The 22,111-nt window shown below is 43.9% G+C and overlaps 1 protein-coding gene across 4 annotated transcripts in view; it reads right to left on the reverse strand.

Annotated features, from left to right (window-relative positions):
* FBXL2 (F-box and leucine rich repeat protein 2) overlaps nucleotides 1-10,860 on the reverse strand; it is a 29,638-nt gene extending 18,778 nt beyond the window's left edge. For 2 of the 4 annotated variants that reach the window (XM_082192877.1, XM_082192876.1), the window contains exons 1-3: nucleotides 3,930-3,971; nucleotides 2,264-2,325; nucleotides 772-826 (exon numbers count right to left, since the gene is read on the reverse strand). In XM_082192877.1, the coding sequence (XP_082049003.1) occupies nucleotides 772-826; nucleotides 2,264-2,325; nucleotides 3,930-3,956 (144 nt within the window). In that variant the 5' untranslated portion in view covers nucleotides 3,957-3,971. Of the gene's footprint in view, nucleotides 1-771; nucleotides 827-2,263; nucleotides 2,326-3,929; nucleotides 4,214-10,738 lie in introns of those variants that run through there. The other 2 variants (XM_082192878.1, XM_082192879.1) reach the window with 2 other exon arrangements.
* Nucleotides 10,861-22,111: the final 11,251 nt, after the last annotated feature.

Consider the following 22,111-nt stretch of genomic DNA (forward strand, 5'->3'; position numbering starts at 1 on the left):
GCGGTGCAACAGCAGCAGGAGGCCCCATTAGCTAAAGTGATGCTTCAGGTTAAGAACAGTTTCAGGTTAAGAACGGACCTTTGGAACGAATTAAGTACTTAACCCGAGGTACCACTGTACTAACATTTACATTTGGGTCTTAAATGTGCTTGATGACAGTTTATGAAGTCCCAAGGGTATCTGATTATCCCAAAACTCTCTCTCACAGGACAGCTAAGTCCCAACGTCTAACTTTCTAACGTGTGTGCTTCAGGTTAAGAACAGTTTCAGGTTAAGTACGGACCTCCAGAACAAATTAAATACTTAACCAGAGGTACCACTGTACTGAATAAGCCTCAGGCTTATCACCTCCCCTTGCTCCTTCACTGATGCAAGGAGGCGGCTAGAAGACTTTGCTTCCGTTTTTAGTTAATCACAGTTTAGCATTATGTTTTAAATAAACGGCTGTGGATATTTACTACAGTTTATCAAAGCAAGCAAACTTTATATTGTGGCTTTTAAAGTTTGTTTGCTTCAATAAACCATTGCTATCATTAACCACAGTTCAGGATTCAAACACCACACTAAACAATGGTTAATTGAAAAAGGATCCAAACTCCCCCTCATGGTAAAAGAGGAAGGAGGACCATTCAAGCTTTGCAAGCACACTCTTTTTTCTGCTATACAGTTAAAACAGTGAGATTCCAAAGACAATTAATGTAAGTGTACATTATGCATTCATTTTTTTACTTAGAGAAGAAATGAAACTACAAAGCAAATACCTAGCAGTACCTTAGAAACTTGTGCGCATCGACACAAGGTAATTACATCCAAGAAGGAAAATATTCTAAAAGAAAGTAAAAAAGAAAGAAGTAAAACTGTTCTTCAACAATCCAGTCTAATATACTCCTGTAAACATATTAACTCAAGTTAAAAACATATAGATCAGTCAGATCAGGGTAGTATTTGAAAGCTGCCAACCAAAGATGTTTTAAAGGCAGTTATAAGAACTTTTCTCACATATAGTCTAAGTACATACAATTACACAGCTTGAAGAATGTTACAGCAAGGTGTAACACAGGGGTAGTCGACCTTTTTATACCTACCTCCCACTAATGCATCTTTCTTGATAGTAAAATTTCCTTACCGCCCACCAGTGCTTCATGGAAGGATTCAGCTTGTGCTGTAGAACCCCCTACCGCCCACCTAGAATCCTGAAACGCCCACTAGCGGGCGGTAGGGACCAGGTTGACAACCCCTGGTGTATCATATACCAGCAATATATATATTTATTCCATACAATTCTGGATAAGCTACTAGATAAACTCTCTTTGAGACCTTTCTGTTCCCATCAATCTAAGGGTAAGAAAACTATAATTAGGAAATAGCCTACTAGATATTGTCATGTAACTCAGGACCCTTCTGCCCAACTATGCTGTTCTGTGTGCTTAGGAAGGAAATCAAAGTCTCAGCTGCCACACTCAGTACACAAAGTTAAGCCACACAGAAGAGTCTAGAAGTCCCACTTGATTGTATCAAGCAAAGGAGAGGAATATAACTTTTTTTATTGTCACTGGTACCTGTAAATGCAAACCAAAAACCAATTTCGCTCAGCAGAGGTTTATGGTGGATAGTTGATTTTAACTTTGGAAAGAGTTAAGAGAACATTATATCTGCAGCAACTCATACACTCAATATGAAACTCATATTTCATGCCTATATTTTATCTGCTACAGGGGTAATAGCAGCCTGAGAACAATGGTGTATGGAGGATGAAAGAAGCCCCTTCTTCCACTGCTCTCATCAAAATTGCAACTTTCCCCCCTCTCCACTGATGCTTTAAAATTTAAAAGGGCAAAGTATGGGGGAAGTGAGCAAAGAGATAATGGAAATCCAGCATCAACTCCAAGTGGACACAAGTAGTCAATTCTCTGTTAGTTCTTATGCAAATTCCCTCCCATTCCCATGCCATAATAAAAAAATATCCTGTATTTACCAACTTTTCTAAAGCTTGATTTTTTCACAGAAAATTCCAAATTGACAACAATGAAAAAGCTATTGTTTCCTAGCTGCATTGGTAACGCGCTTTTAAAAAGCTATCCTCAAACTACATACTGACACATTTTTGCAACAAATGAAGTTAAAACTAGGCATGTATAAGTTTTTATAAAAGCAGAGCGTGATTTGAAACGCTCTGCTTTTATAGTGATTTGAAACGAATGAAATCCATTTTATAAGCAATAATCAGATATAATCAAACTATAAACTTCTAATGTAGAATTACCTTAAAAGGAGTTCTTTTGGTAACTTTCTGTTAATAAGAGCTTCATCATCATTTGAGAGTGCCTAAAAAGAAAGAGAAAGAAACCACAGTATTTTGAATGACTGTTCCTTTAGATCAGTGGTTTCCAACCTTTTTTTGGCCATGCCCCACCTAAGCATCTCTAAAATCCTGATGCCCCTCCTGTGATATGTAATTCTTATTCAAAAAGTGAACTATTCACATGGAGGAAGCCTAAAAGGCCATTAAAAGGTAAAGGTCCAGTCGTGACCGACTCTGGGGTTGCGGCGCTCATCTCGCTTTATTGGCCAAGAGCTTCCGGGTCATGTGGCCAGCATGACTAAGCCGCTTCTGGTGAACCAGAGCAGCACACGCAAACGCCGTTTACCTTCCCGCCGGAGCGGTACCTATTTATCTACTTGCACTTTGACGTGCTTTCGAACTGCTAGGTTGGCAGGAGCAGGGACCGAGCAATGGGAGCTCACCCCGTCGCGGGGATTCAAACCGCCGACCTTCTGATCGGCAAGTCCTAGGCTCTGTGGTTTAACCCACAGCGCCACCCGTGTCCCTTAAAAGGCCATTAACTTGGTCTAACTCATTCTTGCCCCCCCCATCAAATCGCCCCCCTGTGGGGTGTGTGCCCCATGTTGGGAACCACGGCTTTAGATCATGATGCCCTACAGATTCAGTTGTACTCTAATTTTCATTAATCCAATGGCTGATTGTCAGAGATGACAGACGCTGTATGCCAACAATATCTGAAAGGCATCACACTGGCTATTTCTGCTTTAGGCGAGCCATGTATTTTTTTTCCTAATGTGAAATCAACAAGACCATTTCAAGCAGAGTTGAAATGAATAACTTTGAGATCAAGAAAAAAATAGATATAAATATGGAACAAACATATGTTAGTCAGTTCGTAAGTTTATTGTTTTAGCCAAAGGCTGTGACAAACTTGTAGAAATAATAATAAAATAATACAGAACATCCATAATATATAATCCAACATATATGATATAAAAGAGAGAAGATACCAGAGACACCATCAAGTCTAAATCTAGCTTAATTTCAGATTAAACCTCCGAGTGACCAAAACAATTTATAGTGATTTTATCTGACTCATTTTCCCTGATCTTTTTTGTATCCAGTGCATAAATGGCCGCTCTCTGTGTTACGAAACTTTTATTGCCATTCAAAAGAATTTAAACATTTCTGCTGGGGAACACCTGCTTGCTTCTGAGAATGAAGGTTTCAAAAAAGGGTTTTCTTGGGTCTCTATATAAAGGATAGGCCAACAGATAATGAGTGATATCTTCCACCTAAGGCTGACCACAAATACAATGCCAGTCTGCATATGAAACCTGTGGTGGCCATCACTTGGAAACACAGCTCAATAAGGCTATTTTTAAGGAAACTGGTGAGAGTTTGGTCAAATAACTAGCTCTAAAATGCTGTTCCCAGGTGTGTGTGGGAAATTTGGTGTTCCTAATTAGTTGCAGGTCCCTTCTGGATTCTTACCAGAAGAGCCAATCCCTAAATTGACACTTATTCAATGTCAATGCAGAGCTCAGTTCTGGAAAATAGTAATATTCTAAAACAAATTGACAAGCAGCTTTTTATATTTAATTGGGAAGCAGCTATCAGGTTCAGAAGGCCACCTCCATATTACCTGGGTTGCCACCACCAAAGTCCACATTGGGTTCCTTTGTAATCTTTGTGCTGATAAAATAAAGTATCAACTTTTAAGTTTCATAACTAAATTTAAATGTGTTCTCTCTTTTGCAGCAGTGGAAGCATGAACACTGCTATAAAATATAAATATCGTAGCACAAGCATTTGTGAAATTATGCTATTAGCCAATTCCACCCCCACCCCCTGGATACAATTCCCTATTATACACAATGCATTTAATCCTCTTAAAGTAGTAATGTTTAGGGTCTGTTTGTTTTTAAAGGATTCCACATACTTATCCCCCCCGCCCGCCCCAATGGCAGTTTTTGAGAGGGTGCCAACTGGGAAAAGTCTAGAAATTCCCTAACTTTAAAATATTCATTTTAACAAACTAATGGAGGTCTACATATGTGAAAGCTTGAAAATCACATCAATTGCACTGATTGCTTTGATTCAAAATTCAACAGCTTCATTACTGTGAATATACTCCAGAAGCTTGGTTGTGCTACTCTACATAGCAAACAAAGATTAACAAATGTATCGTGACCAACATTTCTGGGCTAGAGATAGTCAAAGTCATTTATGCCATGTCCCTGAAAGATTATGCTTCAACAAATTGAATTTTTAGTGTTTTATGGTTTCTGGTATTAGTACAATTTCCTCCAAAAATTACCCAAGCTACATAATTTATTTTAAAATTTAAGACAGGGTTAAATGGCACTGAAAAAACGCTTCTTAAATTACTTATAATTACTTCAAGTTATGAAGACAGGAGTGTTCTATGATATGAATTCCCTGGCATTTTGAAGTCAATTTTTTAAAAGCTGAGGGCTACAGCACAAAACCTGGATCTGTGTCCATTTCACAAGCAGAGAAAGAAAATTGACAAAACATCTGCAGCAAGGCTTCTCTTCCCTCCACTTTCCCAAGGGGGATTGGCTATAACACTGTGATGGCCTACAGGAGGATCACAGACTTGAGAGTGGTTGGAAAGCATTGCAGAATACTGCTTTACATATTGAACAGCTTACAGCTAGAATAAATAATAGAAAGAAAAGAGCAATTCTAACCAATGTTGCCTGGAAAACTGTTCAGAGGGTAACTATTAGAAGAAAACAAGCAAATGATTAACCTCAGCATAAACATGATCTAATCCCTGAAGTTTTTTAAGATAACCTGCTGTATAATAGAGAATTTTCTTCCAATTACACTATTCCTTTCTAGTTTTATATCATCAGTGATATTCATATGGAGAAGGGCAGATAATTTACACCAAAGGAGATGTACAAGTGAGGGGAGTGAAATCTCCTTCCCACTTTGCATCCCCATATGCTATTACTTCCTCTTCTCTTCTCCCCAGGCTCTCAATATTTTCAGCATAGCAGCACGACTGGAGTTAAAAATGCCCTAGTTCATAGACTATTCATTTTTCCCACTTAGCATTAAAGTGATCACACATGTCTGATTCATTTGTGTAAAAAGTGAGTAGCTATGGTTTAAATTTATCAAAACGGTTATGTGGGTAAGGCAAGCTGAAGCCCCAAATCCATTATCTCAGCAACTTTATAGAATGTCCCTGTATATTATATTCCCAAAATAAAACCTTCCATGTATTAACCATTAAGGACTATTTGGTCAGCTTTAAAGGAGCCAAGTAGGATTTTAACCTTTTTTTTTTTACTTTGACTGTTGACTGTTGGTCAGGGTCTATCGGGGCTGCGTGGAGTGGGGTGGGGGTAAAGTTAGTTCTGGTCAGGGAAAGCATTGCAGAATACTAAACTAAGCACACCAAGACATCACTGTGGGTAAGGACTGCCCCAAATCATTCTCTCAAAGCTTACCAGCATGAGGGAAAGTGAAAAGAGTATTAACAGTTTTATTGCTCTCAAAGGCTTAGCACCTTAAATGCCACAATGCTCCAGGAGTCTCTTCAACATCCACAAAGGTGTTGGCAGACAAGATTGCTATCAGGTTGCTAGGAGCATTTGCTAGGAGCCATTGTGAGGACAAACAAGCAAAGATGCCAACAGGCAATACACTGGACTGTTCAGGGCTACATAGTTGTTGCAGGTATGCTAAAAAAAATAGTCCCAGTTTCACTCCATATTTGCCTCATGTCTTCAATCCAGTTTGGGGTTGGAGTCAAACAAGACTCCTACAAACAAACAAAAATACAGATCACTCCAAGCTGTTTTTTGCCCTCAGTTGAATATATGTACAGTGGTACCTCCGGTTGCGGACCGGGATCCATTCCAGAGGTCCAGCTGGATCCCAAGGTTTTCGCAACTGGAGACTGTTTCTGCGAACACGCACTCAGCGACAGAGCGCGTCTGCGCATGTGTGCGTGGCAAAAACCCAGAAATATACTTCCAGGTTTACCGCTTACGTATCCCGAAGTTTACATAACTGGAGGGATACGTAAGCGGAAGTACAACTGTGTGTGTGTGTGTGTGTGTGTGTGTGTGTATATTACACACACACCTGCATTTTTCCTACACAGGGTAAAATAGCAGCTTGCCAGTTGTGTGATGTAGACGGGGAAATGTGGGTGGAAAGAATCATATCTATCCCCTACAGCAGGGGGTCGTCAAACTAAGGCCCGCAGGCCAGATCTGGCCCAATAGGGTCATGAATCTAGGCTGGCCGGCCAGGACAAAGCCTGCTCAGTCTCCTCCCCCATCTCAGCGAGAGGCTGGGTGTCCCTCGCTCCCTTCCCCACCTAGGGAAGCCGCTTTCCAGCAAGAGAGCGGCTCTCGACTCTCTAATGCGCAGATGTGCCGGCAGAGCCCCTCCTGCCCACCAGAGGAGAGCGCTGCCTGAGACCAGAGGAGGCTGGAGGCCAGGGGCCGCCACCTCAGCAGCCGCCCATGGCTCCCACAGCAGCGGGGGACTGAGCATAGAGTGACGTGGGAGGCAGCAGCAAGGGGGTCGGCGGGGGGTTGTGGCCTCCTCCCTCTATTAAGCAGCAGACCGAACAGCTGCTGAGCTTTGCGCAACTAGGCTGCCAGCCCCCTGCCCGCCAGCGGGCTTTGCCGGCAGCCTCCCCTTTCTCCTGACAGCTCCGGGAAGGCCTTTGAGCTTCGCGCCACACGCCGTTGCCTCGCGCTCCCAGGCTGCTCTCTGGGGATGGGGGAGCTGCGCAGCTCCGGGGACGTTGGTCGGAGGCTAGTGACAAGAATCCGCTGCCGAGAGAGGGGAGGAAGAGGACGGAGAGGAGGGGGATCGAGAACTGGGGCAATGGGAGAGGAGGAAGGTTGCCTCGTGTGGAGGGTCATGGCAGAGGGCAAAGGAGAGGCGGCAGCTTTTCTCTCTCTTATCCCTGAGGTTTTGCCAGGAGCTTGCAGCCAGCAACTGGTGTCCTTGGACACCCCCAGGGCTTTACTCGCCTCCTTCTCCCCCCCGGCAACCACGTCTCCTTCTCCCCCCCCAACTCACATGTAAGCCTCCTAGAGCTCAGGAGGCACATGTATCCCCAAAGAAAGAATTGGGAAATGGGGATTTGTGTACAGGAGAAAGATTTGTCCCCTGTTCTCTCTCATGTTTTCGCTTGTGTAAGGCTGGGGGTGTGTGGCGGCTGCCATGTGGGGAGAGCTGGGGGGAAACTTTCTGTGAACAAATCGGCAAAAAGCTGTAGGCTTTTATTGCAACCCCCCCCCCCACAATTACAATTTAATTGCTGATGATTTTCAGGGAATCTGGGTTCCTGAGTTTTCCAAACACAGAGAGTCCTGGAATGCAGACATCTCATTCTTTCAACAACTTCAGTTTTGGCGCAGTTGAAAAGTTTATGTTGATTAAAATCATTCATTTTAAATATTGTATTGTTTTTCCTGTTTTTTGTGCACTACTAATAAAATATGTGCAGTGTGCATAGGACAGTGAATTGTCCCCCTGTTTAAAAAGTCTGAGGACCCCTGCCCTACAGGCTGCGCAGAAAAAGCATTTTGGTTCCTGAAATTCATTCCAATTGTGCAGATGAAACATAATTAATATAATTCTACAAGTTGTAGTATTACTGTGAGAAAGCAGTCAAGATCCAATGATCCCCAGGCATGTACCTCCAGATGGTGATGTCAGGCAACACCCTGGCATCAAGTGCCTTGGTCTCAAGTGGTCGATAGTTAGGTCAGGTGCACACAACACTGCACTCAACATTAATTTAATCTGCTTATAGTAACTGACAGGTACTTCAGTCATACCAGAACCTGTTTTGATCAGTGAAGAAATTTGGTAGAATATTGTCAGCATTATCTTTTCTCTTCATACGCTAAACTTTAAAAAAAATAATAATGCTGAAATACTAGTAAGGAGCCTGGAATATCCTAGAGTTTATATCTACTCTCCTGTCCCCGCCTCCCACCTCAACAGCACAACTGCATCTTTTCAAGCATTTTATTGCTCTGGTTCAGTTAGCTTTCAGGGCTTAGGATGCATTCAAGATGCAACAAGGGAAGACAGCAGTTCCATATAAAACAAGAATAACAGTAACCTTCATGTGTTTCTCCACCTAAAATTGCTTTTTCAGATTTTTCTCCTCATGGGAGAAATTTACTATGTTAAAATGACGTTTTAAAAAATGATTAAGGGTGAAGTGCAGAGGCATCTGCTCCTTTCTCCCACACACTGCATTTAAAAACTTTGACAGTATGCGTGATTTTGCACAGGGATCTGTTGCTGACATGTTTGCTTAAATGTGGGTAATGCTTAATCAAAGATATGAATACGCAACTATGTTAAAAAAGGAGCAATAGCTGATTCTTGCTTCCTAATGAGTGTGCCTGTATGAGGTTTTGTAAGTTTATATTCAATGTAAAAAAAAACCAGGGTGATTTAAAGATGACAAAAAACAATAACAATAAACAACCAACCAATAATGTCTGCACAAAAATAATTTTTTGGGGAAATAGATCTTGCCAGATAGCAAAAAAAGACAAGAGTAAGTATCAAGTGAACCTCTTTGGGGAGAAGGTTCTAAAGGGGAGGGGGTCACATCCTAGAAGGTCACTGCCATCTGCCTCACTTTGGATGAAAGGCACTCAAAGAAAGATTTCCAAATATTTTCAGTGTACAGGCAGGCTCCTGTTGGAGCAAGTGCTCCCTTAAGTTTCCAAATACCAAACCCTGTATCACTAGAAGCAAGCACCAGCATTTTGAATTGTACTCAGAAGCAGGCCAGGAGCGGGGAAGGCTGCTAAAGAACTGGAGATATGTGTTCGCACTGACTGCTCCCAGCCTAGTAGCAAATACCCAATACCCATGCTATCCATTAACCAGCCTTTTTATTGGCATCTCATAAAATGATTACTCAACAAACAGGTGGCTTAAATAGGGAGGCTCTCTCTCTTTTACTAATCTCATTTATAAAGTCCACAGCCCCTGGACCATTCTTTGAAAATTGAAAGATTATTGAAGTCAGAGTTCAGTAAATGTTTATCTTTTCTTCCAATGTTGGAAAAGACCATTTATAACTGCAGTAACATCTGCATTTTATTTAAATGCATGAAACTTGACGCAATATCAGAATGAAGTTTCCAGTTAACTGCTTCATCGCAAGTACGGTAAATAACAACGGGAATGTTGCATGCTTTATCAGACACGGGGTGACAATACTTGCAGCAGACCAAAAATGAGAGAAAAAAAGCCAGCAGCTACAAACATTCAAACCACTTCCCCACATAATACAAACTGTTTTGATTTCCAGCTGTACTTCAGATACAGTATCTATTCTGAACAAGAACAAAAAGTTTTATTTGATGCTGCTGTCTGCTGCGCAATAGACGTCCACACATGCACACAAGGTTTGCGAAAAACATACAGAAAGGTGGACAGAAAGGTGCAGGAAACTACTCTCCTGAAGTGCCAAACTCAAAAAAACAAGGTTGGTTAGTCAACGAAAGCCATCTTACAATTTCCTTTGCTGATGCATCTACCACACTCCACCCAGGAGCGGAAAAAAGGAGGGGGGGTTCATCTCCTGTCCCCCGAGATCTTCCTTTTCCTTTCCCCAACTCCTCCCTACAGAAAACAGGCGCCAACTCCTAGGGGCAGAGGTCCATTCGTGCCCTCTCCCTCCCTATAAAATATTTGATTCCCCGTCCCCCGTCCCCAATTGGGTATTGCCATTCAAATGGTGCGGGTGCACCTCGTCATGCGATCGATAATGCAGGGCGGGGCTTCCTCGAATATTGTATTCCAGTTGGCACCCCTGCTACGGAGCCTGAAAGACAGGGTGCCGGGCGGTGCCTGCCACCCCGCCCTCTCCCAGCTGCCCGTTCTCACGTGCGTGCGTGCACGCGCCGCCGCCACCACACAGCGACGCTGCCCCGGAGCTCGCGTTTCGCCTCTGCGCCTCCACAAGCACCATTTTTCCTGCCGGGTCCCTGCGGACGTCCCCACCCGTCCCCCTCCATCTTAACGCGCATCGTACGGAGCCGTTGCCGCCCTGCAACGCTTGTGCCGTGAGGAGGGGAGGACGACGCCCGGTCCTCTCCCCCCTGCAGGAATCCCAGCCGCCCTCCCCCGTCTCCACAATGCCGCTTTCGAGCCCTTCGCAGCCCCCCGACCCCAAAGAGGAGCCGCCCTGCCGCGCCCCTCCCTCCCCGCCACCTTCCTCGCACCCAAACGCCGTCCCCGCCGCCTCAGACCCCACCCTACCTAGAGCCATAGCTGTGTATCTCTACCTATCTCCGCCCATATCGAATCTCCACATAACGGCCCGCCTGCTTTCCCGCGCGCGAGGGGCAGGCGGCGGTTTAACGGCCCGTCGGACGGCGGGGGGGGGAGCGAGGAGAGACTAAAACGACCCACCATTGTGAGGCAATAGCGGGCCGCCGGTTGTCCCGGTGACGAAGGAGCCGCTCGAGAGGCCGGCCGACCGACCAACCAGCTGAAGCGGCGGCGGGACCTGCGCTTTGCTCTCGCGCGCCGCCCAGCGAGCGAGCGAGGCGGGGAGGGAAGCCGAGTGAGAGGCGGCGGCCGCCCTGAGGCGCGCAAGAGCGAGGAGGAGGAGGGGCGTTCGCGGATTGGGGGAGCCGGCGGCACGTGATTTTCCGCCGGCGCGAGCCGCTCGAAATGGGCGGGGCTTGCATGAGCTGCGGGGGGGGGCAGAAAGCGGCGCTTCGCTCAACTACCTGTTCCCGGATGTTGAGCCCTAAGGGGCGCTTGGTACCGTTAACGGAATGCGAATCCAGAACTTTCCTGGAACGCTACACTTCGGAACGCGGGGGGGGGGGAGCCGATGACATGTCCGAATGGTCCCTGTAAAGACGGTGCGGGGGGGGGGAGGGGGAATTACGCGGACCGGCATCCTGCCCCTCATGCGCCGTTTTCCTTAGGGAAGCGTAGGGGGGAAAGCCCTGCCTCGGTCTTGCCGTCCGTTGCAATGGGGCCGGCCCCACCCGCGAAGCAAAGTGAGGCGGCCCCCTCTCAGGCAGGAGAGGCAGCATGTCCGGCCTCCGAGGAACGCCTTGGCCGCTTCTGAAGGAGCAGCTGCGGGGCGGATCTGTCGCCGCCGCCCCAGTCAGGCCGCCTCTTGTTCTTTATGTAGACCGTTCACCCATTATTATTATTATTATTATTATATATTAGCAGCACAATTCTTGATTATTATTATTATTATCATTATTTATTTCTATTTATTATTACCATCATCACTATGATTATTACAGTCGTACCTCGGGTTAAGTACTTAATTCGTTCCGGAGGTCCGTTCTTAATCTGAAACTGTTCTTAACCTGAAGCACCACTTTAGCTAATGGGGCCTCCTGCTGCTGCCATGCCGCCGGAGCACAATTTCTGTTCTTATCCTGAAGCAAAGTTCTTAACCTGAAGCACTATTTCTGGGTTAGTGGAAACTGTAACCTGAAGCGTATGTAACCCGAGGTACCACTGTACTATCATGCTTTATTATTATTATTATTATTACATTTATTTATATTTAATTTGTATACCGCCTTTCATCCCAGGACACTTCGCAACAGAATCATGCAAAACGAGAAGACAAAGTACCATGCGAAACCAATCACTCTCACCGACCAAAACACATTTAAATAGCCATAGAATGTGAATCAGCCCAAGCCAGACTTACCTGGTTATTCCCGTTGTAGATCTGGAAGGTTGCCCATGAGGAGATGCACAAGGAGATCCTCACTCTTGCCCTAGAACAGGGGTCGGCAAGGTTTATGGTACCTTGCCTGGCCCGGTTCACTCCAGCGGAGATCCCTCCATGGACCAGATTGTGTGCACGCGCAATTTCTGGCGTCTGCACAGATGCCATTTCCAGCATCTTTGTCTGCACGTGCAGACGCGATTTTTAGTGCTGCGGAAGTGCGTCGCTGCACTGCACTGGTTTAGTGCAGTGCATGGGGACTCGCCAAGCAGGCGGCTTTGTTCAGGGGTGGCTTGTTGGCCGGTTAAATGACCTCCATGGGCCACTTGTGTCCCATGGGCCTTAGGTTGCCTACCCCTGCCCTAAAAGGACATATCTTTTCTGTCTCAAAGCAGTGTTTGGAGAGTGCCATTTGAAGCAAAGACATGTCTGAGGAGGGTGCTCCGCCTTTCCAATTGTTGCTTCTTCTTTTTAACTGCGGCATCAAACCACGCCGCCTGTTTTATTCCTACCGAATCCTCAAGTTCCAAAACAACTCCAGATGTTTTGCAGCATGCCTGCTGGTGCAAATCTCAACACGGTAATGAATTATTCCACCCCCACGCCCCTGCCCCTGCTTCATCGTGTTGCAGTTCCAAATCCAGAGCAAGAAATTTTAATGCTCATGTCATTCAGTCTTAACCGTAATGCCACACAGAACCCGCCCCCCCCTTTGTGTTGAGCCAGAATAAAGGTAAGAAACAGTTGCTGGAAGAGGGCACCCTCCCCTCTCTGGGTGGTTCATGCATATGTATGGGTGTCTGCATGCATGTGCACGGTTGCAAGGGGTGTGGTTTTATAGTGTGTGTGTGTGTGCATGTAACATGCATCTCTACATTTGGTTGTGGAGTTTTGTGCGGCTGCAGGGATGGGAGTGTGGTTGCAGGATGGGTAGTCAACACAACAATTTCTCGGGTTTCCAAATGTGCTCACATTCTCCAAAGGATGGCAATCCCTGGTTTCATCACTGTACAGTACTGTCATCTTCCACAACTAAAGGAATAAGCATTGTACATTTGTTGTTGTTTAGTCGTGTCCGACTCTTCGTGACCCCATGGACCAGAGCACGCCAGGCACTCTTGTCTTCCACTGCCTCCCGCAGCTTGGTCAAACTCACGCTGGTAGCTTCAAGAACACTGTCCAACTATCTCGTCCTCTGTCGTCCCCTTCTCCTTGTGCCCTCCATCTTTCCCAACATCCGGGTCTTTTCCAAGGAGTCTTCTCTTCTCATGAAGTGGCCAAAGTATTGGAGCCTCAGCTTCAGGATCTGTCCTTCCAGTGAGCACTCAGGGCTGATTTCCTTCATAATGGATAGGTTTGATCTTCTTGCAGTCCTGGGACTCTTAAGAGTCTCCTCCAGCACCATAATTCAAAAGCATCAATTCTTCGGCGATCAGCCTTCTTTATGGTCTAGCTCTCACTTCCATACATCACTACTGGGAAAACCATGGCTTTAACTATATGGACCTTTGTTGGCAAGGTGATGTCTCTGCTTTTTAAGATGCTGTTTAGGTTTGTCATTGCTTTTCTCCCAAGAAGCAGGCATCTTTTAATTTAGTGACTGCTGTCATCATCTGCAGTGATCATATAACCCAAGAAAGTAAAATCTCTCACTGCCTCCATTTTCTCCCCTTCATGGATCACTGCCTTGTTGTGGCGAAGGGGCTTGAATAACTCAGAGAAGCTATGAGCTATGCCATGCAGGGCCACCCAAGGCGGACAGGTCATAGTGGAGAGTTTTAACCAAATGTGATCCACCTGGAGCAGGAACCGGCAAGCCATTCCAGTTTCCCTGCCAAGAAAACTCTATGGACAAAGACAACAGGCATATAAAAGCATTGTACATAGCAACCACTAGATGGCTCCCTCTGCAAACATCGGCATACAGTACTGGCAAAATTCTACTTTCAAAATTTAAACTGCATGCATAGCTTATGATTATGCTTAATTTTACTGAAGTTTTGACAAGCAACTGTATTTAGTAGATAATTTTATTGTGGGATTAGTGCCCCTCATGTATGTGTTTTTACAGCATCCAAACAACAGTTGTTGGCATCAAAATATCAGCCCTTATTTTCTTCCCACTTAATCCAGATTCACCCTTTACTCAGATAATTTTTCCATCATGTTGCCATATATCTGGATTTTCCCTGACATTTTGCCATTTCGGCAAAATACTGCCAATGCCATTTTTACACCCAAAAACCAGGACATGTCAGGAATTTTCCTGACATACGGCAAGCCTAGTTTTGACTATACACAATTTTGGCTTTATGAGCTATTCCCAGAATGTCAGTTGAGAGTCACCTGTACAACAAATCTAAACAATAATCAAAACACAAAAACTGAAAGACAGGAGGAACTGAAAGGTAGCAAGAACTTAAAATCCAGGAAAAAACAATCACCAGGATTGTGATTGTGGCTAAAAATGACTGAGGAAATAGATCTTTGCCTGACACTGAAAGGACAACAATATAGATATCAGCAGGATCTCCGTTCTATCTTTTACAAAGGAATGCTTTTTAGCACACTAGCAAGAAACCATTACCTGGCTGTGATTTGCCCTACTTCACTTTCCTACTTACTAGCATAGAGCTGTAAAGCTAGCTGTTATGTAGGATCCACAATATTATGTCACAGTGTATTTTCAGCCCTAACAGAAGTGTTCCTATTCACAGTTTCCAGCCAACCTGAAAAAGGAATCTAGAACTTACAAGAGGGGGAAAGTTTCAGAAGAGGGGAAAGGAAAAATTACACTCCCCCCTCCCTTGCAACCTCCTGAAACCTTCCCCCACTGTGCTATAAATTCAAATTCTGTATTTCTTTCCTCTGTCCTCCATTTGTCCAGTTTCCCCTCAATTCACTATTTTTGTTATAATGAGTGGAAACCTGCATTTTTATGTTGATATAAATGTCTGGTTGTTAGTTCAAAAGGGGAAAATAGTTTTCCTTCATTTACACATAGTTGTTGTTTCCTAGAAGTCTGTCTTTTTTTTTGACTACTAGGAAAAAAGAAGAAAGAAATATTCAAAAAGTGAAATAAACTAGATTTTTATTTAATATTTTACTTCTGCCTTTCTGTCAGCTGCAATAACACAGAGAGAAACAACCAGTAAGTCACATGAGTAAAACCAGACAGAAATAACTGCTGTACCTATTACTGCCGTGTGTGAGAGAGGCTGGAAAGACTTCAACATGTCCAAAAATTATTATAATAACAAAAGAACAAGCTATGAAACCAGAACTGTAGTTTTAAAAACTCCACCTTCCTTGTACAAAGGATTATTTTTCATCAGAATACATGTTGTGTAATTTATTCCTTCATTAATTGCAATATTAATGTCAAAACCTCAACTTCCTGATAAAAAAAAATTCAGTAGTCCCATAATAATTCAATGGACAGTTTTTCACTGTGATGCAATAACTGCCACTCCATTCCGCTGAATGGTTTGTCTAGAAATTGCTCAATTTTACATAACTATTCTCCTTTTAAAAGTGCATATGTGAAATAAATTATACTAGGGAATGCAGCTGTCAAATATTTATTTAGCATTTTAGTTCTTGAAAACCTCTTGCCAATCAGATAAAATTCATTTTCAATTCTTTTCCCCTGACATCATACTCCTAGTGTGCAAATTCTAGACACAGAAGTAACAACTATGTTGGTGTTGGCTTGTTGTGAAAATACGCAGGAATTTTAATATACATTTTAATGTATTCCAAAAGTCAGATTAACCATGGCTTAGTTTTTCCCTTAACAGAAAGTACTCGGTGTATTATGCTATTTATAATTCAAGCTAAGTCTGAATGTTGGCTAAACTCAAGAGCTTTGAATAATAATAGGGGCAGGGAATGAGATCCAGCAAGTGGGCCAATATTTATTTTGAATGAATGAAATACTGTAGATCATTTATATAAAAAATTCTCTCATGAGGTGTTATGTAATGAAGATTTGCCATTCTACAAAAGAGCCCTGTCTTCAGAGAAAGAAGAATCTGCCTGAGATACCAGCCATAGTTCACTGGTGGTCCCAGCATGGCCAAAACCGAGACCATCTTTTGCCTGCCCTAATCGACAGATAGTACAATCAGTGGCTTTTGGTATCAGCCTAATAAAAAAAATGTTTCCAAAGATCTTTCTACACCTCAAAGTGAGCCGTTGTGTTCTGTCTCGGATCTGGATGTTTATTCTTACATTAAGCAATGTATAAATTTTATAAATCAGTAAAACTCAACCCGCAGCTAGAAATGTAATCCTTTGGGAGGGGATCTGTTAGTCCAGCACTTGTTGCGTTTCAGACTTGATCCACAGTTCCCAGTCTCAGATACAGGTCCAGAGAAAGACCAGTTCACACTGCCCTTTGCATTACTCTCAGTATACACAAGTACAGTGGTACCTCGGGTTAAGTACTTAATTCGTTCTGGAAGTCCGTTCTTAACCTGCAACTGTTCTTAACCTGAAGCACCACTTTAGCTAATGGGGCCTCCTGCTGCCGCTGCACCACCGGCGTGCGATTTCTGTTCTCATCCTGAAACAAAGTTCTTAACCCGAGGTAATATTTCTGGGTTAGCGGAGTCTGTAACCTGAAGTGTATGTAACCTGAAGCGTATGTAACCCAAGGTACCACTGTAGGACCTTTGTCTCTAAGAAACGCTGCAGGAACACCCTGAACAGAAGATTATGAACACAACTGCTTCACATCACTGTGTTATTGGACCAGAACTGTCAGTTTCAAGACCAGCCACTTTACAGGCTAATGGCTGAGCTATTAAGTGCTCAACTACACCATCCTGTGTCAATATACCTGGGAGTGAGTGCCACCAAATACAACTGGGATTACTTCCAATGAAAACTACATAGGATTGAGATGCAAGTCTGCAGTCTTGGAGTAAGAACAATTGTGCTGTTAATGTCCACATTGCTATGCCATCATTTCCTCTATTTCACATCTGGTTGTGACTTGTTCTAAATGGGTTTGCGTTTAAGCTTTACAAACCCAAAGCACATGCAATAAGACAAAAGTTAGAATGAATACAACATTTTATATGCATAATTGAAATAAACAGGGAGTGAGCTTTCTGATAACATGCTGTGGTACATAGGACAAACAAAATGGAAGTGGCAGACAATATATAGGAGCAATTAGAAACTTGTCTAAATATGAAAACTAATGTTCATTTTATCCCATTGGCTGCAATCCTATACATGGGGCAGATCCCATTGAACTCAATGGAACATATTTGTAGGTAGACATAGTTCATTAGTTTCATGGTGGAATCCTATCCAGCAGAAAAAGTTTCATACTAGGATGAAGCAGATCCAAAATGTAATCTTTTATTAGGATATACAGGTATTTTTTACACTATATAAAAGAAAATAAACGTCAAGGAGCTGGTTTCATAGTAGATTAAAAGTCTTTGGTGTTGGCAATATTGAAAAGTATTCTTCAAAGCTCACACACACTTTACATTTTCTTTTTTAAAAAAACATTTTAAATATGTCTAGCTTTTGGTGAGGTGTTCCAGACAGTCTTTGCTTTATTTTCTTGGGGCTAGCCAGTGGTCCTTCATTGAAGTGTGACTTTTTACTGATGACATTGCATTGCTGTGATTTATATGAGGTCATGATCTGTCCCATGATGCGCTTGACCTTACATAACAGTTATCAGAACGCCATCCTGCCGCAGCATCGATAGGACCACAACACAACCACCAATGTTTGCCATGCCACCCACAAACAGCACATATGCCCTTTTTATTATGCCTTTTAAAAAAAAAAAAAAAGCCAGTTCCCCAGATTTTCTGGTAGCTCTGCGTGTTATGGCTTTTCATTTAATTGGGTGAAAACACTGCATAAATAAAATAAAAAGTTCCCTGCAGCTACCAGACTGTTCTGACTGCCAGACGTTTTAAAAAAGCTTGCCTGCATCTCCTTGCTATAGGTTCATAATTCAGATCTGATAAACAAAGACACCTTTCATTCCCACCCCCCACCCCCACCCCACTCTGTCCTCTAACTTCAGAGGCAGGGGGGATGTGGAGGGGAAGATTAGAAGCTTCGGTAGAACTGCAAACAATTTCATATCCCAGTGTACGATAGGTGCATAATAAATTTGTACAATAAATGTACAGTGTTAGGAGAGTTTTCACCTGGGCTCCATATTCCTTAGGACTGGGGTAAGCTGACTTCACTCTTAAGTGGTCTCTTTCCACCCACCCTCCTTGAACCCTTGATGTATTTTAAATTAATAAAGCAAGAGAGCATATTTAACACTTCTTAAAAGTTAAGACATAACTAAAATTTGTCAGAGGATCCAGAGCGTACATTTTTGCTTAAGAACTGAAGAAGTGCCTTGATAGAGCAAGTCAAGGTTGACCCACTTCCGTAATCTGTGCAAATTTCCCAGAAAACAGCAGGCAAGCCAGCAAGTTGTTGCAGTAAAGGTAAAGGTACCCCTGACCATTAGGTCCAATCGCGGATGACTCTGAGGTTGCGGCACTCATCTCACTTTACTGGCCGAGGGAGCCGGCGTTTGTCCACAGACAGCTTCCAGGTCATGTGGCCAGCATGACTAAGCCGCTTCTGGCAAACCAGAGCAGCGCACAGAAACGCCATTTACCTTCCCGCCGGAGTGGTACCGTACCTATTTATCTACTTGCATTTTGACATGCTTTCAAACTGCTAGGTGGGCAGGAGCTGGGACCGAACAACAGGAGCTCACCCCGTCACGGGGATTCGAACCGCCAACCTTCTGATCAGCAAGCCCTAGGCTCTGTGGTTTAGACCACAGCGCCACCCGCGCCCCAAGTTGTTGCAGGGCTCTAGGTAAATGTTTCACTGTCTTTGGCTATTGCAATTCCATTTACATTAGATTTACTGATCAGAAATACAACCACTTGCTCACCAAGACCAGTAGCCGACTTCTGTGAAAGTGGATCTAGATATCATTTTCCCCCCCTGAATACCAGAGCAGGGAAACACCCCTAAAATGTAATAATCGCAGTGCAGTTGTGTATTGTGGTCAATCACACATATTTTGCTTGATACTTCTATGCACATAACCCCAAAATATTTGGCAAAGTATTTCATTTTAAGTTGTGTTTGGTGCATGTTGGTTGAGCATGGTGGGGATGCTGTCAGTGTAAACTGTTAATCAAGCATTCTGAAATGATCAGTCAGAAACTATGAATAAGTGTCTCAATTTGCAATCAGTATGTGTCCAATATGTATTTTATACATAGTAAGGACACTGAAATCCACCTGTTCTTAATTCTAAGCCACTTGGAGCAGGCTGTAGTTCAGCACTAAAGGAACAACAGTCTGTACATGCTCAGAAGTACCTTTATCTAACCTTACTTCACATCTGTCCTATAATATACCGTATGATCATTTACTGAAGTGAGATCAATGAGGACCTGAAACAATCCATTTCTATGCTAGGACCTACATTACTGAATGCCTTTTCCAAGGAGATCCATCAAGAGACATTCCTCTGTGAAAAGAGGAAAGCTAATATTTTATTTGGGGCTGCTTTTCCCTTAAGAGATCATTTTGGGTTCAGATATAACATCGCTGGGGGGGAAATGCAACCCAAAAAGGTGAACCTCGCAAGAGGCTGAAAAGTAGGTTTGTGATCATCATTAGAGAGCAAACTCTGGTTTGTACAAACCATAGTTTGCTGGGCTTAGACAAAACAGAAAAAACTATGGTTTGTTGAAGCTGGTCTGTGGGAAAACTCATCAATATATAGTATTTTCTAGGAAACTACAGGTTAAATACTGTTGTGCACCACCCTGATGTTTGAGACGTGCAAGATTCCAGAGGTTCCATGGTTTGGATTCCTCAGAATGAGGAACAGCAATGACTGTGGTGTCTTTATGATATATGGCTTATTTGCACATATATCATACCTGATGATGGAGGGGCTCACAGCACTAACATCCCCAGAAAGTCTTCCTTCTCCCTTAGCTATATATACCCTTGGATTCAAGCAGAAATCAAGCATGTCTCTTCCTCTCAGGCTTCTGCCTTCAGCCTCCTTCTGGCTCCACTCTCTCACACAGCTCTGCTCTGGCTTTCGTCCTTCTAACTACTAGCTAGCTGGGGGGGGGGGAGTTGCCATCTGACACAGAGCCACTTCCTTTGTTACCTTAACAGCCCATACTTAGGGGCCATTAATTCACCAAGAAGCTATTCCAACAATTGAATCCTTGCTGGATCCAAGAATTAGAAGGCATACGGCCTAACCCACAACCCCCCAAAAACTCACAGCAATACAGATGTTGGCTAACCAGCTGCGGAAGAGCGCTATATGCAGAATAAACGGGACTGTGTACACAGCCTTAAAGCCAAGGATGCTAAACTTTCTCCATATTTGGGTGTCTATCAAAAGAACCAACACTTGAATAGTCTGGGATTTGGAAGGAGGCGCTCTCTATATGAAGTCAGCTAATGCTTTTGGTTGTTATTCCTTTCCTTGCCCTCTCGGATTTTCTCGAAGGCTCACGCATTCCTTGCCAACCTCACATTTCTTAGAGGGGGAAGAAAACTCTAAAGAATCCGTGGCAAGGACGGAGGGGAATATGAAAAACATTATTTCCGAGCTCTGCCGAGTTCCAACAGAAACAGCCATTTATTTTGTCCGCGTGTTTTAACCAAAAGGATTCTGGCAGAAGTCAGGGTGGGTTTCCTTTTCATGAGGGGGGTTTTCCTTTGGGCAAAAGGCAGTCAGTGCAGGGAAGCAGAAAAGTCAAATCTCGGAGAATGAAGATCTAGAAAAGAGGCTACTAGAACTAGCAATTGCTTCTCCTCGCCGCACACCAAGTCTGGCCTGTTGGCAAATTTGTGCCCCCACCTCAACAAAACCCCTTCCCATGGCCAGGTGTGAGAGCCATTGTGGCATAATGGTTAAGAGTGTTAGACTAGGAGCTGGGAGACAAGGGTTCAAATCCCCTCTCAAGAAAAAGGTGGAATATAAAGTAAATAAATAAATAAGGCTGTATATATGTACCTATGGTTACTCATAGGTTCAGGGGTGATTCGGGAGTGTCTGGAGGCGGTTGGAGGATGGATGGCAGCTAACAGATTGAGGTTGAATCCTGACAAGACAGAAGTACTGTTTTAGGGGGACAGGAGGTGGGCAAGTGTGGAAGACTCCCTGGTCCTGAATGGGGTAACTGTGCCCCTGAAGGACCGGGAGCGCAGCCTGGGAGTCATTCTGGACTCACAGCTGTCCATGGAGGCGCAGGTCAATTCTGTGTCCAGGGCAGCTGTTTATCAGCTCCATCTGGTACGCAGGCTGAGACCCTACCTGCCCGCGGACTGTCTCACCAGAGTGGTGCATGCTCTGGTTATCTCCTGCTTGGACTACTGCAATGCGCTCTATGTGGGGATACCTTTGAAGGTGATCTGGAAACCACAACTGATCCAGAATGCGGCAGCTAGACTGGTGACTGGGAGCGTCTGCAGAGACCATATAACACCAGTCTTGAAAGACCTACATTGGCTCCCAGTACATTTGCAAGCACAATTCAAAGTGTTGGTGCTGACCTTTAAAGCCCTAAGCGGCCTCGGTACAGTATACCTGAAGGAGTGTCCTCCACCATTCTGCCCGGACACTGAGGTCCAGTGCTGAGGGCCTTCTGGCTGTTCCCTTCCTGCGAGAAGCCAAGTTACAGGGAACCAGGCAGAGGGCCTTCTCAGTAGTGGCGCCCACCCTGTGCAATGCCCTCCCACCAGATGTCAAAGAGAAAAACAACTACCAGACTTTTAGAAGACATCTGAAGGCAGCCCTGTTTAGGGAAGCTTTGAATGTTTAATAGGTTATTGCATTTTAGTGTTTTGTTGGAAGCCACCCAGAGTGGCTGGGGAAACCCAGCCAGATGGGCGGGGTATAAATAAATAAATTATTATTATTATTATTATTATTATTATTTACTTCTGTACTTTTCACATGTGCATTATGTACCCGAGTGCATTCCATACTTTAGTTGCCAGATGTGCACTCAAAGAGTCGACTGTAGAGTTGGAAGGGT

Source organism: Podarcis vaucheri (genome assembly GCF_965113315.1).
Source record: "Podarcis vaucheri genome assembly, chromosome: 12".
Classification (NCBI taxonomy): domain Eukaryota; kingdom Metazoa; phylum Chordata; class Lepidosauria; order Squamata; family Lacertidae; genus Podarcis; species Podarcis vaucheri.